The sequence below is a fragment of the Stenella coeruleoalba genome (assembly GCF_951394435.1).
Source record: "Stenella coeruleoalba genome assembly, chromosome: X".
Lineage (NCBI taxonomy): Eukaryota > Metazoa > Chordata > Mammalia > Artiodactyla > Delphinidae > Stenella > Stenella coeruleoalba.
The window spans coordinates 7,934,016-7,950,332 of record NC_137152.1 but is presented as its reverse complement, the minus strand read 5'-3'; the positions used below and the strand labels follow the sequence as shown (position 1 = coordinate 7,950,332).

General features: G+C 41.9%; 1 protein-coding gene across 5 annotated transcripts in view; it reads left to right on the top strand.

Moving 5' to 3' along the window:
• The window catches only part of MID1 (midline 1), a 654,655-nt gene that overhangs the window by 589,617 nt on the left and 48,721 nt on the right, over positions 1–16,317 (top strand). For all 5 annotated transcript variants that reach the window (XM_079911574.1, XM_079911575.1, XM_079911571.1 and 2 more), the window contains 2 exons: positions 6,013–6,120; positions 14,707–14,855. In XM_079911574.1, coding sequence (XP_079767700.1) covers positions 6,013–6,120; positions 14,707–14,855 — 257 coding nt within the window. The remainder of the gene's footprint in view (positions 1–6,012; positions 6,121–14,706; positions 14,856–16,317) is intronic.

Genomic DNA, 16,317 nt, shown 5'->3' with positions numbered 1-16,317 from the left:
CTGAGACACTTTTCCTACCATAGAGTAACCCAAATTGCAATGATTTTGAGAGTGAAATAGATCCCAAACTAAATCACAGTCTCTTAACAAAACTACTTCCCAATGCAGACAATACTACCTCAGACCTGTCTGTGGCTTCCTAATGTAAGTCATTTCCCCATATATTATTCCTCATATCTTGTGGTATTGTATTTACCACAAAAATCCCACTTGACTGAGAGAGCGGATAATATTCGCCTCATTTTACAAAATAGGACAGCTTAGAAACGGACATACTCCTCGACTTTCTCGGTATCATCCTACGAGCAGAGCTCGTACTCCATACCACATTTCAGGGCACCTACTTCAGAGTTACTAGCAGGGTCTTACTAGGTTCAGTCAAAACCAGAATATCTTCTTTTTCTTTTGGGGGGGGTATAGTTGTTTTACAATGTTGTGTTAGTTTCTACCATGCAGTGAAGTGGAGTTCTCTGTGCTATACAGCAGGTTCTTGTTAGTTATCTATTTTATACATATTAGTTAGTATATATATGTCAATCCCAATCTCCCAATTTATCCCACCTCCCCTTTCCCCCCTTTGGTGTCCATACGTTTGTTCTCTACGTCTTTGTCTCTATTTCTGCCTTGCAAACAGGTTCATCTGCACCATTTTTCCAGATTCCACATATATGCGTTAATATATGATATTTGTTTTTCTCTTTCTGACTTGCTTCACTCTGTATGACAGTCTCTAGGTCCATCCACGTCTCTGCAAATGACCCAATTTCATTCCTTTTTATGGCCGAGTAATATTCCATTGTATATATGGAATTGCGTACAGTACAGTAGGGAGCCTGACAGGAGGCCAATCCCGGCAATACATTTTGTTTTTCCTTAGATTCCATATATACGTGTTAGCACACAGTATTTATTTTTCTCTTTCTGACTTACTTCACTCTGTATGACAGTCTCTAGGTCCCACCAGGTCTCTACAAATGACCCAATTTTGTTCCTTTTTATGGCTGAGTAGTATTCCATTGTATATATGTACCACATCTTCTTTATCCATTCGTCTGTCGATGGGCATTTAGGTTGCTTCCATGACCTGGCTATTGTAAATAGTGCTGCGATGAACATTGGGGTGCATGTGTCTTTTTGAGTTATGAAACCCAGAATATCTTTAACCAGAGAATACGTTAGCAGCCACATCAAAACCTAAGGACCTCACAATGTGGTCAGTTGAGTTTTGACCAAGTGCTAAGACACTTCAATGGAGGAAAGAATAGTCTTTTCAATAAACGGTGCTTAGGCAACTGGATATCCATAAATATAAGGATGAAGTTGGACCCCTACTTCTCATAATAATACACAAAACTTAATTTAAAATGGTTTGTAGACGTAAGTGTAGGAGATAAAACTTCTAGAGGAAACCTGAGGTATAAATCTTCATGACCTTGGATTAGGTTTCTTAGCTACAACACCAAAAGCACAAGTGACAGTAGAAGAAGAGATAAATTAGACTCCGTCAAGATTTAAAACTTCTGTGCTTCAAAAGTCACCATCAAGAAAATGAAAAGACAACGCACAGAATGGGAGAAAAGATTTGCAGATCACATAGCTAACAAGGGACTTGTATCCAGAATATATAAAGAAATCATACAATTCAACTATATAAGACAAATGGCCCAATTACACAGTGAGCAAAGGATCTGAATAGTCTTATCTCTAAATTAGGTACACATATGGCCAAGAAGCACACGAAAAGACGCTCAACGTCATTAGCCATCAGGGAAATGCAAATCAAAACCACAGTGAGATGCCACTCCACACTCACTAGGATGAATAAAACAAAAAAGACAGACAGTATCAAGTGTTGACAAGGATGTGGAGAAATTGGAAGCCTCACATACTTCTTGTTGGAATATAAAATGATGCGGCCCCTTCGGAAAACCGTTTGGCAGTCCCTCAAAAAGTTAAACACAGAATTCACATGTGACCCAGCAATTCTACTCCTATACTGAAGAAGAATGAATACATATGCACACACAAAAATTTATACATGAATGTTCATAGCAATATTGTTTATAGTAACTAAAAGGTAGAAGCGACCCCCATGTCCATCTACTAGAGAATGGATAAACAAAATGTGGTATATTGCTTAAATGGAATAATATTCGGCATAAAAAGGGATGAAGTACTGACACATGCTGTGACTTGGAGGAATCTTGAAAACGTTATGCTAAGTGAAATAAGCCAGACAAAAAGGATCGCATGTTGTTTGATTCCATTTTTATGAAATGTCCAGGACAGGCAAGTCCATGAAGAGACAGAACACAGATTAGTGGTTACCTAAGCCTTGAAATGGGGTGGGTAGCAAGAATGTGGAGTTCCTGCAAATGGGTATTGGGAATTCTTTAGGGGATATCGAAGGTTTTCTAAAATTAGATTGTGATGATGATTATAGAACTCTGAATACACTCAAACCCACAAACCGTACACTTTAAATGGGTGAATTTTATGATATGTGAAGTATATTTCAATAAGGCTGTAAAAAAAAGAAAATCAACACCCTTCCCCCTAAAAAAATAACTTAAGACATGTTTTTGTGTCTATACAGTCCTAGAAAACCAACAAATCCAATACCTGCGTGTTGAGTGCTTGTATCATGATAGCTGCTTGCTTCACTACATGTTACCTTGTCTCTTGTTGGAAGATCATCTTCACCGTCTGTTCATTCAGCAAAGTTTTTGAATGCCTATTCTGTGCCACATATGGTGCCAGGTGCGTGGGAGAGATGCCTCATTTCATACAACAGCCAAAGATCCCTCCCTTCGTGGAGGTTGCATCCAGTTGGATTTACCCTGATTGTATGTTCAAGTACAGCTTAGCTCTGAGGGCTCATTCTAGGAGATACTTTTCAAGTGTAAGGTGCTATCTTCCAGAAATTTCACTTTCTCCATTATAATGGGCCCATGGTTTCAATACGATCCCATCCTTTTCACAGCTCGGTTGTAGTCAGTTATTAAATTCAGTTTGAAGTCAAAAGAAATGACAAGAAATTTCTCGAGAGTAGTGGGGTTTCAAGTAAATATTTCCATAGATAGCTCAACTTATTTGAGAAGCCTCAAGGGGAACTAGAAATGATGACAGAAAAGTAATGGTAAGAGAAATTGAGCCCAGTGATTAACTCCCTTGAAATATTAGCCTGAGTTCCACGTTCTGTGCTTGTCCATCAATGCATTCTTAATTCTTTCTTTTGTTTATGAAACATTGAGCAAGTATGTCTGTGTGCTAATCTGACACAGGACATGATCTCATAGTTCGCTGCAAATGGCCAGTGACCACCATCTCCTCAATAAGGCAGTATCTTGAGTTGCCTCTCTGCCCTGTCTTACAGTGATCAGGAATACAACTCAAGGAATCCTGGTCTCTGGAAACAGGACATGATTTCTCTGAACAGCCATCAGTGAATTTTTATTCTGAACTCCTGACCCCACTTCCGGTTTGTGTCATTCATAGAGATTGAAATTACTCCAGTTAAAGAAAGTATCCCTAATCAAAAGGGCTTAATGACTGGGCCACGTCTCCTCCCTGAGTTATACTGGAGTAATCAGTGCTATTGTCGTTCTTTGTAACATTGCAGGCTTCTCCTGCGCTGTGTTAAGATCATAAAACTCATGCATGCTATCTCCATTTCCCACAGCTGTGATTTCTGGGTCTCTGTCTGTGAATAAGCGTTTCAGAATTGTCATGAGATGGAGGAAATAGCACGTGCAGAGTATTTCCCAAGGCCAGTTGCCAAGAATGAGCTAATTTTAACCCTCCCTTGCATACAATGAGCCTTAAAAACTTCAAATACAAGCCATTCTACAGTGATCTACCTTGCCAGGAGGAGGGCAGGCTTTCATTGTAGAACCCCGGCCTTCCTGAGGTATACCAGAAGTACGATTTAAAAGTATGCCATAAGATTAATAAGATATTCAACCATCCTTCTCCTTTTTGATGTTTTTATAGTGATGAAATACAAAGTTCATGTCTGTATATAAAAGAAAAGTTCAATAAATGTAAGGTAACCTTGCTATCTTGCTTTTGGAAAATTTGTCCAAAAGATATTGATGATAATCTATCCTCCATAAAAGAATAATATTAGTTTTTTCTAACTTTTTATGTTTAACAGGCTAAAATTGCACTTTGCTTCAAAATATAAAAGCAGGAACTGCAACTATACTTCAAGTGTCAATTTTCAATCAGTTGGTAATAGCTACGTACATGGTGTGTTAAGAAGGATCCTGAGGGACTTCCCAGGTGGTCCAGTGGCTAAGACTCCGTGCTCCCAGTGCAGGGGGCCTGGGTTCGACCCCGGGTCAGGGAGCTAGATCCTGCTTGCTGCAGCTAAAGATCCCGCACATGGTAACAAAACCCCGTATGCTGCAGCTAAGACCCAGCGTGGCCAAATAAATAAATATATTTTTTTAAAAAAGCAAGACCCTGAGGTTCAGTATGGCTTAGCAAAAAAGACTGCTGTCATTGGATAATAAATGTTTTCCGGGGGTGCAAGAAGATAGGGAGTGGACATGTAAGTCCTATATTTGCCATCCCTGCATAATTGGAAGAAGAGTTAACATTTAAAGTATCTTTTCATAGGGAACACTCTTGCACTGTTGGTAGGAATGAAAATTGATACAGCCACTATGGAGAACAGTATGGAGGTGCCTTAAAAAACTAAAAATAGAATTACCATACGATCCAGCAATCCCACTACTGGGCATATACCCTGAGAAAACCATAACTCAAAAAGAGACATGTACCACAGTGTTCACTGCAGCACTATTTACAATAGCCAGGACATGGAAGCAACCTAAGTGTCCATCGACAGATGAGTGGATAAAGAAGATGTGGCACATATACACAATGGAGTATTACTCAGCCATAAAAAGAAACGAAACTGAGCTATTTGTAGTGAGGTGGATGGACCTAGAGTCTGTCATACAGAGTGAAGTAAGTCAGAAAGAGAAAAACAAATACCGTATGCTAACACATATATATGGAATCTAAAAAAAAAAAAAAGGTTCTGAAGAACCTAGGGGCAGGAAAGGAATAAAGATGCAGACGTAGAGAATGGAATTGAGGACACGGGGTGGGGGAAGGGTAAGCTGGGACAAAGTGAGAGAGTGGCATGGACATGTATACACTACCAAAGGTAAAATAGATAGCTAGTGGGAAGCAGCTGCATAGCACAGGGAGATCAGCTCGGTGCTCTGTGACCACCTAGAGGGGTGGGATAGGGAGGGTGAGAGGGAGACGCAAGAGGGAGGGGATATGGGGATATATGTATATGTATAGCTGATTCACTTTGTTGTACAGCAGAAACTAACAGAACATTGTAAAGCAATTATACTCCAATAAAGATATTTAAAAAAAGAAAACAGTAGACAAATAAAATATCTTTTCATGACAGATATAAAGAACAAACTAGTGGTTACCAGTGGGGAGAGGGAAGAGAGGAGGGGCAAGATGGGGTAGGGGAATAAGAGGTACAAACTACTATGTATAAAATAGATAAGCTACAAGGATATATTATACAACACAGGGAATATAGCCGATATTTAATAATAACTATAAATGGAATATAACCTTTAAAAAATGTGAGTCACTATGTTGTACGCCTGAAACTTATATAATATTGTATAGCAACTATACCTCAGTATATTCTTTAATAAAATATGTTTTCGGGCTTCCCTGGTGGTGCAGTGGTTGAGAGTCCACCTGCCGATGCAGGGGACACGGGTTCGTGCCCCGGTCCGGGAAGATCCCACGTGCTGCGGAGCGGCTGGGCCCGTGAGCCATGGCCACTGAGCCTGCGCGTCCGGGAGGGGCCACAGCAGTGAGAGGCCCGCGTACCGCAAAAAAATAAATAAATAAAATAAAATATGTTTTCAGCAATTACCAGAAATATACTAGTCTACATCCAAAAAAGAGCATTTAACTAAAATAAATGCCAAATTAAGGCTCACCATTTTATCTATCCCACAGGTCAATGCATCACGTCAAGAAGCCAAATTGATGGAGGAGTGCGATCTTCTTATTGAGATCATTCAGCAAAGACGACAGATTATTGGAACCAAGATCAAAGAAGGGAAGGTACGATTTCTAGGGCCGAAGGTTTTGTATTTTCTACCTAGAGAAAATATACTCCCATGCACTTCAATAGCTTAGGAAGTATTGAATGACCCCTTCTTCTGTATTGTCTGTAATCTCATCCTAAGTCTTGAAGACTAGTTCAAAGCCTCTTGGTTGGCCATTTTTTCCTCCACCCTTTCTTTTTGTTTCGGTCTCCTATGCATACCTGTAATACAAAGACTGCTCCATTACCCAGCTCCAGGGCACAGCATGGAGCTCCGGTCTGTTGTAGCCACTGTTTTCCATCTCTCTTCTCTATGAGAAGGTGGGTTCCATAGAGGAAAAGTTCATTTCATATTTATTGCTATATCCTAGCAATCAAAACAGTATTAAATAAATGTTTAAATGAATCAGACTTTATATACAGAAATTATGAAGTGCTTTCTCATGCTTTTGAGGGAACTTAGACAGGTGTCAGTTTCATCGTGGCAAAACTCCTGTAGTTTCACTATATCTTATACCCCTTTGTGGATATACAATATTAATAGTACTTCTTTGCTAATGTTTGTATGTTTAAAATTCCTATGGTTTTATAGTAAACTATATTCAAAAAGCAATTCACAAATTTAGGTTATATTCTTTATGGCCATCTTCTTCTTTATTCAAAATTCATTCAGAAATGTTGATAACTTAAGAATCCATCACTTTATTCTATTTTTAAATTAGTCATGTTTGTATTGAAATACTTATGATCTACTTTATTTTCCCCATTTCTCTGCCACCCTCACAAGACAATTTTGTAAATATCTAAAACTAGAAACATTCATTCCAGATCCAGTCAGTTCATGAATCTCTATTATTACTGCTCATAACTATAATGACACGTATAATTAAATCCACTTGGCAAGTATTTAGTACACAGATTACAACAGCTAATGTATGTGCTCTTCTCTGTTTTCTTCAGACTTTTAAAGGTGCTTCTAATATTGTAGAATGTTTTAGACTGCTTTGTCTGTATACATTGAAAAATATTTATACATGTACACTGTGGTGGTGATCAGAAAAGTTGAAGTCTAATCTAATAGTTCCGGAAGCTGTTCCGGTAGATTATCAAATTAATACACCATTCTTCCCTGGCCAGGGACGGACTCAGGTGCATTGAACAGCTACTTTCCCCCACATACAAATTATCCTGAGTGTCAGCCTGGGATCTGTACAGAATCTACTTCCTCTTCTGTCATCGTGCACCATGTGTATTTCTCTTAATACCTGCCGTCTTCCGGGTTCTCAGGCACGTGAGAGCCTGAAAACAGCTGTAATTAATTATTAACGTACATGCGGAAGGTAATTTGTTGCCTTTACGTGGTCGTGTGCAGGGATCAGCTCTCAATATGCATATTACTTCCTTATTGCTGCTGGAACAGATTACCACAAACCTGGTGGCTTAAAACAACACAGATTTATTGATGCCTGACCTTTTGGAGGTCAGAGGTCTAAAATCAGTCACAACTGGGCTAAGGTGAAGATTTCAGCAGTGCTGTTTCTTTCTGGAGGCTCTAGGGCAGAATCCACTTCTCTTCTGGCTTTTAGAAGCCACCCACATTCCTTGGCTTGTGATTTCTTCATATCACTCTGAGCATTGCACCCATCCTCACATCTCTTTCTCTGGCACAGACTCTCCTTGTTCTCTCTCATAAGTACCCTTATAATTACATTGGGGTCAACCAGATAATCTAGGATATCCCCCATCTCCAGATCCTGCACTTCATCACATCTGCGAAGTCCCTTTGGTCGTGTAAGGTAACATATTTTTAAAACTCCTGGGATTAGGATGTGGGCATCTTTGGGGGCCCTTACTCAGCCTGCAGTGACTCTCCGCCACAACTTCCCGGCCAGCAGGTCTTCCTTTCCCTTACATAGCTTCCCAGCATGAGGGTTCCTCTCGTGAGCTAGAGCAAAGTAGCGAAGGGGTGTGTGTGTCCCCAGTTCCAGCCATGGTGATGCATGGGCTTCAGGCTCTGGTACACCCACTCCACCCTGGACACATGTCCGTGATAGGGAACATAGTAAAACAGAAAAGCAAAGAGACACAGAGCTGGGCCCAAAGCCAGATAAACATCTCCATGGGCCAGAAATAGAAGAAAACTACAAAGCCGTGATGGTGGCTTTTTAAGACGCAGGCTCCTGGGACTTGGTCTGGAAGAGACTAAAGCGGCTACACCTTCGACTCCTGTGGCTAAATAGTTTTGGAAACGTTGGGGTAAAAGGGCTAGAAGTGCTCCAGATGGTATGGGAAAGTGAAATCAGGCTCATTGGTTGATGCCATGGGCTGTGTAAGGCTTCGCAGTTCATTCAAAGGGACCGAAGACAGATTATTGCCAGTTTTCACCTAGGGTCATAGCTGTTAGCAAACTTCAGGCCTGGGAGTCTAGAGTAAGTCAGCCGGGTTGGAGCCTGGCTCTGCACTGTTTCTGATACCTACACAAAATGCAGAGATAATACAAGATTCTGGAATGAGGACCCCCAAGGATGGGGTGAAGGAGACTGTAAACCGACAGGAGAGGCTAAGCAAGGTGGGTGAGGGAGAAAAACATTATGAATGACTTCAGCCCTTGAAAACAGAAAGTCAGACCACAATTCCAAAGCAAATAAAGAGATCTTGAATTTCTAAAAATACAGCCAACAAAATCAAAGACATCTTCTCACCTCAGTTGAAATTAATTTTATGTGAAAATGTTAAGAAGATGTTCAAAGAGATACAGGAAGGAATAACTTCTATCTTAAAAGAGCAAAAAATTGTGAAACCACAAAAGAAGGATGTGAAATAAGAAAAAAAAACGATATAGAAATAACAAATTAGAAGTTTCGGAGGGAAAAACGTGTGCACTGAAATGGCAAAGAAAACTGAGCGGGAAGGGAATTTTGGAAGCTGAGTTTTAGCCTCCACATAGGGGAGGCTGTCTACACATAAGAATAGGAAACTTGATCCATACTTCACACCACATACAAAAATTAGATGTCAATGGCTCATATACCTAAATGTAAAAGGTAAAAACTCTGAAAATTCTAGAAGAAAGAAAACATGGGAGGAAATCTTGGTGAACTTTGGTTGACCAAAGATTATATACACTGGCAGAAACATAAAAGAAATACTTACAAACTACAGAGATAATTATATACTGTATTTCACCAAAAGTAAAAACTTCTCCTCAAAAGGCACTCGTTTTTGTGTTTTTTTTTTTGCGGTACGCGGGCCTCTCACTGTCGTGGCCTCTCCCGTTGCGGAGCACAGGCTCCGGACGCGCAGGCTCAGCGGCCATGGCTCACGGGCCCAGCCGCTCCGCGGCATGTGGGATCCTCCCAGACCGGGGCACGAACCCAGGTCCCCTGCATCGGCAGGCGGACTCTCAGCCACTGCGCCACCAGGGAAGCCCCAAAAGGCACTCTTAAGAGAACGTAAAGACAAGCCACATACTAGGAGAAAATACTTATAAATTATTTATTTAATAAAGTAATCGTATCCAGAATATATTACAAATTCTCAAAACTCATTAATAATGAAATAGATGACCCCGTCACCAAAATGGATAAAAGATTTGAATATAGATACTTTACCAAAGAAGGTATAAGGATGGCAAGTAAGCACATGAAAAGATGGTCAAAGTCATTTAATAATTAAGGAAATGCAAATTAAAACCTCAATGAGATACCACCACTTATCTACTAGGATAGTTAACTTAAAAAGATGGACCATGCCAAGTGTTGGTGGGCATGTGAAGGAACTATAGCTCACACACCGTTTCTAAGAATGGAGACGGTATATTTTAGAAAACTGTTTGGCCCGTTCTTAAGTAGTTAAACATACACTTACCATTCGATCCAGCCATTCTAGGTGTTTACCAAGAAAAATGAAAGCGGATGTCTATATAAAACTTGTATGTGAATTTTCACGTTAATATGAAGGGTAATGTTAAGGGTAATTTCCTGACTGGAAATGACCCAAAGCCTATCAACAGATGAATAGATGAACGGTTTGTGCTATCCAGCAAGGAGTGAACTCTTGACACACGCGACAGCATGAATCTCAATAGAATTATGGTGAGTGAGAGAAGCCAGACAGAAAATAGTGTATACTGCATGAGTATATTCATACAAAATTCTAGAAATAACACTTTCTAATAATCTACAGTGACAAAACAAATCAGTGAACGCTTAGCGATGAGTGACAGAGGGGTGGGCGGGATGAATTCCAAAGGGACGGGAGGAGAATGGGGGGGGTGATATATATGTTCATTATCTTGAACGTGAGGACTGTTTCATGAGTTTACACGTATTTGAAAACGAATCAGATTTGTACTTGAAATATGTGCAGTTTCTTATATATTAATTATATCTCGGTAAAGCTGTTTATAAGACAAGTAAATTGTACATTTGTACAATGGAACAGTCTTCAGAAATGAAAAGTAACGAACTAGGGTGATACGTATTCATATGGACAGATCACAAAAATGGGAGCAAGTTTTATGATGATTCTTAGGGAATGAGGAATATTATATAAAATTTGATAAACTACATCAACATGCTTGGGAGTCATCAAGAGGGTGCTCTCCTCTGGAGAGGGACATGAATGAAATTAGGGAGGGACACACAAAGGCTTCAATGCCATCGATAATAGTTTACTTCCTTTCGAAAAATCAGACGCTAATATGATGAAAACACTGAGATTTGCTAAAGCCGGCACTGCGTATGGGAAAGTTGATCATATGACTTTAAAAACGGTCCGTATGTTTGAGATGTGTCACTTTTTGAAAGTGCTCGTCTGCTCAGGGATATAATCTCAGAAGGCAGTGTTACTTGGGAAAGATGGAGAGAGGAAGGCCCCGTTCAGCTTTCCATTGAGTTACTACTTTGGTACACGACCGAGGACTGGTTCATCCCAGACCCGGGAATTCACAGTGAGTGAGTCCCTGGCCAGGGCATTGGGTGTCAGAGATACGTTTTAAAGAAAAGAAGAGCATGGGTGCCAACGCCCTGGAAATCAGAGAGGCTGGGCAGGGAGGGCAAGTATGGACTCGGTGCTGCCCAGTGAGGGTGCCCAGGCTGGTGGTTGGGAAGTCTGAAGACACTCAATCCAGAGAAGGGCTAGCGACTTTGCCCTCATCTGTCTCTGGCGCCGATCACAATGCCATTCGATCTGGAGGAAACAAACGCACCGCAAATCCTCCAACTGGGGCGATTGCCAATCAGGCGATGTTACACATTAGCACATGCTGGTAACTCCTGCTCTCAGACCATTGCACCTTCTTTAAAATAAATAGCTCAGCAGCCTTTATGCTGAGACTCCCCGGGAAAGAACTGGCTTATTTCTTCAGTAGTTGGGGATAAATTTCGCGCCAACACAGGAAAAGCTGACAGCAAACTCCAGATTAAGCCAATGATGTGTTTATGTTGAGACACATACCTATGGTAGAAGGCTGCAGCTGAAGAGAAAAAGGGTCCCTTCTCGTCACTGCTTTTATGTACTCTGAATCTCCAAAATGTAAGCTAATTCCCCTGGACTACGTGTCAGGGCTTTTGCATAGCCTGATAGAAGCACTGAAGACAGTCCTTGTTGATTGAGATACTTGTTTTAACTGAGGATCAATGGTTTGGACCTAACAATTTTGGGATGGGAACCCTACGTATATATAAAAGCATTGCAAATACATTTAAAGAAAAATAAAGGGCCACTTTAAAAAAGCATCTGTAAGGTAAAATAAACAGCAAATAAATTGATTTAAATAGGCCTACGTCCCCAAAAGGAGGCAGAGTACTTCCATGATGAGTGTGGAGTGAATTCCACAAGTTACAACGTGCAGTCGCACTTCCCAAAGGAAAAAGAGAAGAGTGCCAACGTGGAAAAAGTTTTAAGTAATATATTAAAGAAGTGTTTTCTAATGAAGAAATTCGTATATTGCTAAATACTCAGTGTCTGATTCTGAAGTGTGGTACCACATAGGACAGTGTTTCACAGAGTGTGTTCAAATCCAGGGCCGTCTGATCAGAATCATTTAAGTCAGCAAACTTTTTTCTGTAAAGGGCCAGATAATGAATATCGTCGGTTTTGCCTTCCGTCTCTGTCGGAACCGCTCACCGCTGCCCAATGGTGTAGTGTGAAGGCAGCCACAGGTGGTTCATAAACAGATGCACGTGGCAGTGTGTCCTTAAAACTATTTGCACAAACGGGCTGTGTGCTGGATGTGGTCCACAGACCATAGTTTGTGAACTAACTTAGAAAAGTTTTTCTTTTCCTTTTTCTTTTTACTGAAACCCACGGTAAAAAAAATACATATAACATCAAACCCAGCACTGACACACACACACATAAACAACACACACACACAGAGAAATAAGTTTTACAAAACTTATCTTGCCCTTTCTACCAGGAATGCTTTCTGCTACCTTCTTTTGTCCTCTCCTCTTTCATTTAGTCTTTTAAATGCTAATCCTTTCCATACTGACGATTCATCACCTGCAGATCAAAAAACGTTCAGTGCTTGTTAAAATGCAGATTCCTGCCACCCTGCCAATTACAACTCCTCACCTAGGATATGCGAGTGCCGGCCCAAACATCTACCATTTTTCTTTAACAAAGGTCCCCAGCTGATTCTTGCGCACACCAGGTTTGAAAAGCTCCAATCTGGTATATCAGATGGAATTTGTACACTGAACTAAAATTATAATTACGCCAACAGTTTTCTGTAAAAAAATTCCTGTATTTTCAAAGGAGGCTCTCGTTTGGGCTTGCTTCAACTTATGCATGATTTAGGGCTCTTTTTTCTTCTTCTTCTTCCTTCTCCTCTTATGTCGCTTTTAATTTCCAGTATCATGATAGAAATTTTTTAAAAAAGAAGAAAATGGAGTTCAAGCATTTTTCCATTGTGTCATCTGTGGGGTCACTATTATTAGGTATACCGAAAGGACATGAAGTTATTCAGAAGGAATATTTGGTCCTTATTTTGTTGTTGTTGTTAGAATTGTATTAAATATCTTCAATTCTGCCGTGTAATTGAAAGCATTCTTTATGTTACGTGATTAAATATTTCTTCCTCTGACAGTTTCTTAAGGATACGTTCTAATATCTTGAGTTGGACTCTGTGCCTTTCTTAGCTTTACCTCTGGGTATAATGATGTTAGCAGCTGAATTCTATTTGGTATAAAATAAGTGTTATTTTATTCAACTAATGAACACAGTTAATCTGCGGTGATGGTCACTATAATTATATACAATGAGGTAAATCTCTTACCGGGCTTAAGATAACATACTCTTTGCCCCAGAGTTTTGACAGTTCATTTCTCTAAAGCCTTTACTTTCAAGAATCTCTCTCACTCTTGCCTGCAGTCTTGTGGCCGATGCCTCACGATTCAGCATTCATTTCCTTTGTTTGCTGTAGGAGGACAGAGCTGAAATTGGACAGTCCTCAGAGGCCTCAAGTCCTGACACCTCCTTCCTTCCTTTTCTTCTGTTAGACTTGCGCGGGGACGATAATGATGACTTGGAGAAAGGAGGAATTTCTTGGAGTTAGCAGGAATTCTGGAGGGAGCCTGAGCCTCCCTAGCCTTTCACCCAGGGCTGTTTTCCGTTCCGGAATGATCATAAAGCCGGCCAAGACCTGTCCCAGGCTGTGTGCACCAGGGCACCAGGCGCACGGCAATTCCAATTAGCCGTCTCATTTGAACTTGGCTTCTGGCCAGAGGGCTTCATCTCTGAGCACATTTCAAACACCAGAGCAAATGGTCAAGTGGGTTACCGTGGACTTATCTTGGCCTGCCCCAGAGGTTATGGTCAATTACGTTTGAGGGTCGTTTGCAAGCAAGACGGAATCAGGAGTTGGAATGGAGGTTGGAACCAAACATGCGTTTTTATCCCGACTGGGAAATGCTTATCAAAATAGTTTTAGTTATCAAGTAAGCACAGAGTGCCTGGAAATGACGTTCCCGGTGAGGGGAAATGGCCCAGCTGTGCTTTTTTTGGCTTTCTCTCATCTGTTCAACAGGAAAAATATTAATCAATGGAAAAAAATGCTCCCTTTCTGTTAATTTAACACATGAGTTTGAGATAGTGTGGGAAATAGTGATACCTAATGTTTTTACATCGCGATTTTATTACATGGATAGCAAAGAACTTTTTAGAAAATGGTTTTGACTGAAGGCACACATTTGCACCTACAGAGGTGTTTTATTTTCTCAATGGCCCAGCTGAAAAATTGAACTAGAGAAAGTTTCAGGGTTCCCTACGATCTTACGGTAATTGTGTGAGGGAAGGGGGTCCGGTGACCCTCTGTAACTCACACTGGGCGACACCTTTTTCCCCCATCAACAGGGAAGCAATTCGCAATTCAGGGTTTCCTCTTAAAACAAATTAGCAACACTTCTCCAAGGAGATAAAGAATAGCTAAGACAAGAGTGCCATAGCTGGGGTTTCCGTCTTTCTCTGCCTCCTTTTTGAACATTTACTGAAGGATGACTCGCATACAATAAAACGCACACACCGGGAGGGTCCAGCCCGACACGTTTTCACTAAGCGAGCCCACCCGTGTAACCGTCTTCGTGCCTCTTTTGTTCAAGGTGATGAGGCTTCGCAAACTGGCTCAGCAGATTGCAAACTGCAAGCAGTGCATCGAGCGGTCGGCATCACTCATCTCCCAAGCAGAACACTCTCTGAAGGAGAATGATCACGCGCGTTTCCTACAGACCGCGAAGAATATCACTGAGAGGTGAGTGCGGGGGCTGCTGGGAAATTCTCGGCGCCTGGGCTCCTGTGTCTGGGGTGTGATTGGTTGGCCTTGCCCTGCCTTGCCTTTGTTTGCATTTTCAAGGCCGAGTACCACAGAGAATAGAGGCTTTGAGGTGCTTTGTTCCAGCTAAAGATGCTTCCCTTTGACATGTCAAAGCCTTTTCAGTATCAGCCTAGAGTTCAAGGCCTTTGAAACAAGAGTCCGCCAGTTAGAAAGAATGAAACGGCATTTACTGTGACTCTCAGACCTGATCTTATCGTGTACTTGATAACAAAGCATCAAAATGAAGACCAGAACATAAAAGGGAATCTTTTCTTCCATTTCAGGGCTTATCTGGTTTTTCAAAATTGCCCAGGTGTTATTCTCTGTTAGGCCTGTTTTTATTTGGTTGAGAAGCTTTGCCTCTCCTGAAAGGTCAAGGCCGACTCATGTGGGAGACAAAGAAAGGACAAAACTGTCAACTTCATACCTCCTTCTTTTGAAATATTTATTCTGTGGTAGGGGGACAAAAAAATGACATGATGTGAATGGGCAGGTCAGCGGTGAAACTGACAGGGGTCACTGTGCCTTCAGTGCTCGTACTTGACGGGCATAAAATTATTCACCTTCGCTGATGCAAACACCTATAGCAATTCTTGTGGAGCCCAGGAAAAGCACCTAATGCCACCTAAATGACACCTCCAACCAATGCCAGTGGCCTTGACTCTTCATTCGTTCAAAGTTTCAGAGTCAACTGATCCTCTTCCAAAGCCGTAATAGAAGACTATCCCTAGAAGACCCCCAGACAGCTCCTTCATGCTGGTCTGTTATCCTAGAGCAGGAGTCTGCAAGCTTCGTGGGCCTCTCACTGCTGTGGCCTCTCCCGTTGCGGAGCACAGGCTCCGGACGCACAGGCTCAGCGGCCATGGCTCACGGGCCCAGCTGCTCCGCGGCATGTGGGATCTTCCCGGACCGGGGCACGAACCCGCGTCCCCTGCATCGGCAGGCGGACTCCCAACCACTGCGCCACCAGGGAAGCCCTCTGCTGGTGGTTTTCTTCTTGCGGCACGCGGGCCTCTCATTGTTGCGGCCTCTCCCGTTGCGGAGCACAGGCTCCGGACGCGCAGGCTCAGCGGCCATGGCTCACGGGCCCAGCCGCTCCGCGGCATGTGGGATCCTCCCGGACCGGGCACGAACCCGCGTCCCCTGCATCGGCAGGCGGACTCTCAACCACTGCGCCACCAGGGAAGCCCAGGAGTCTGCAAACTTTGCCTGTAAAGGACCAGAGAGTAAATATTTTCAGCTTTGCAGGTTATCAGGTCCCCATCACAGCTACTCAACTCTGGGTAGGTCTCCAACAGCCTAGCGTAGATGGAAATGAATGGGCAGGCGAGGGTGTGTTCCAATAAGACCATTGACAAAAGCAGGCGGCAGGCCAGATTTGGCCCTCAGGCGGTACTTT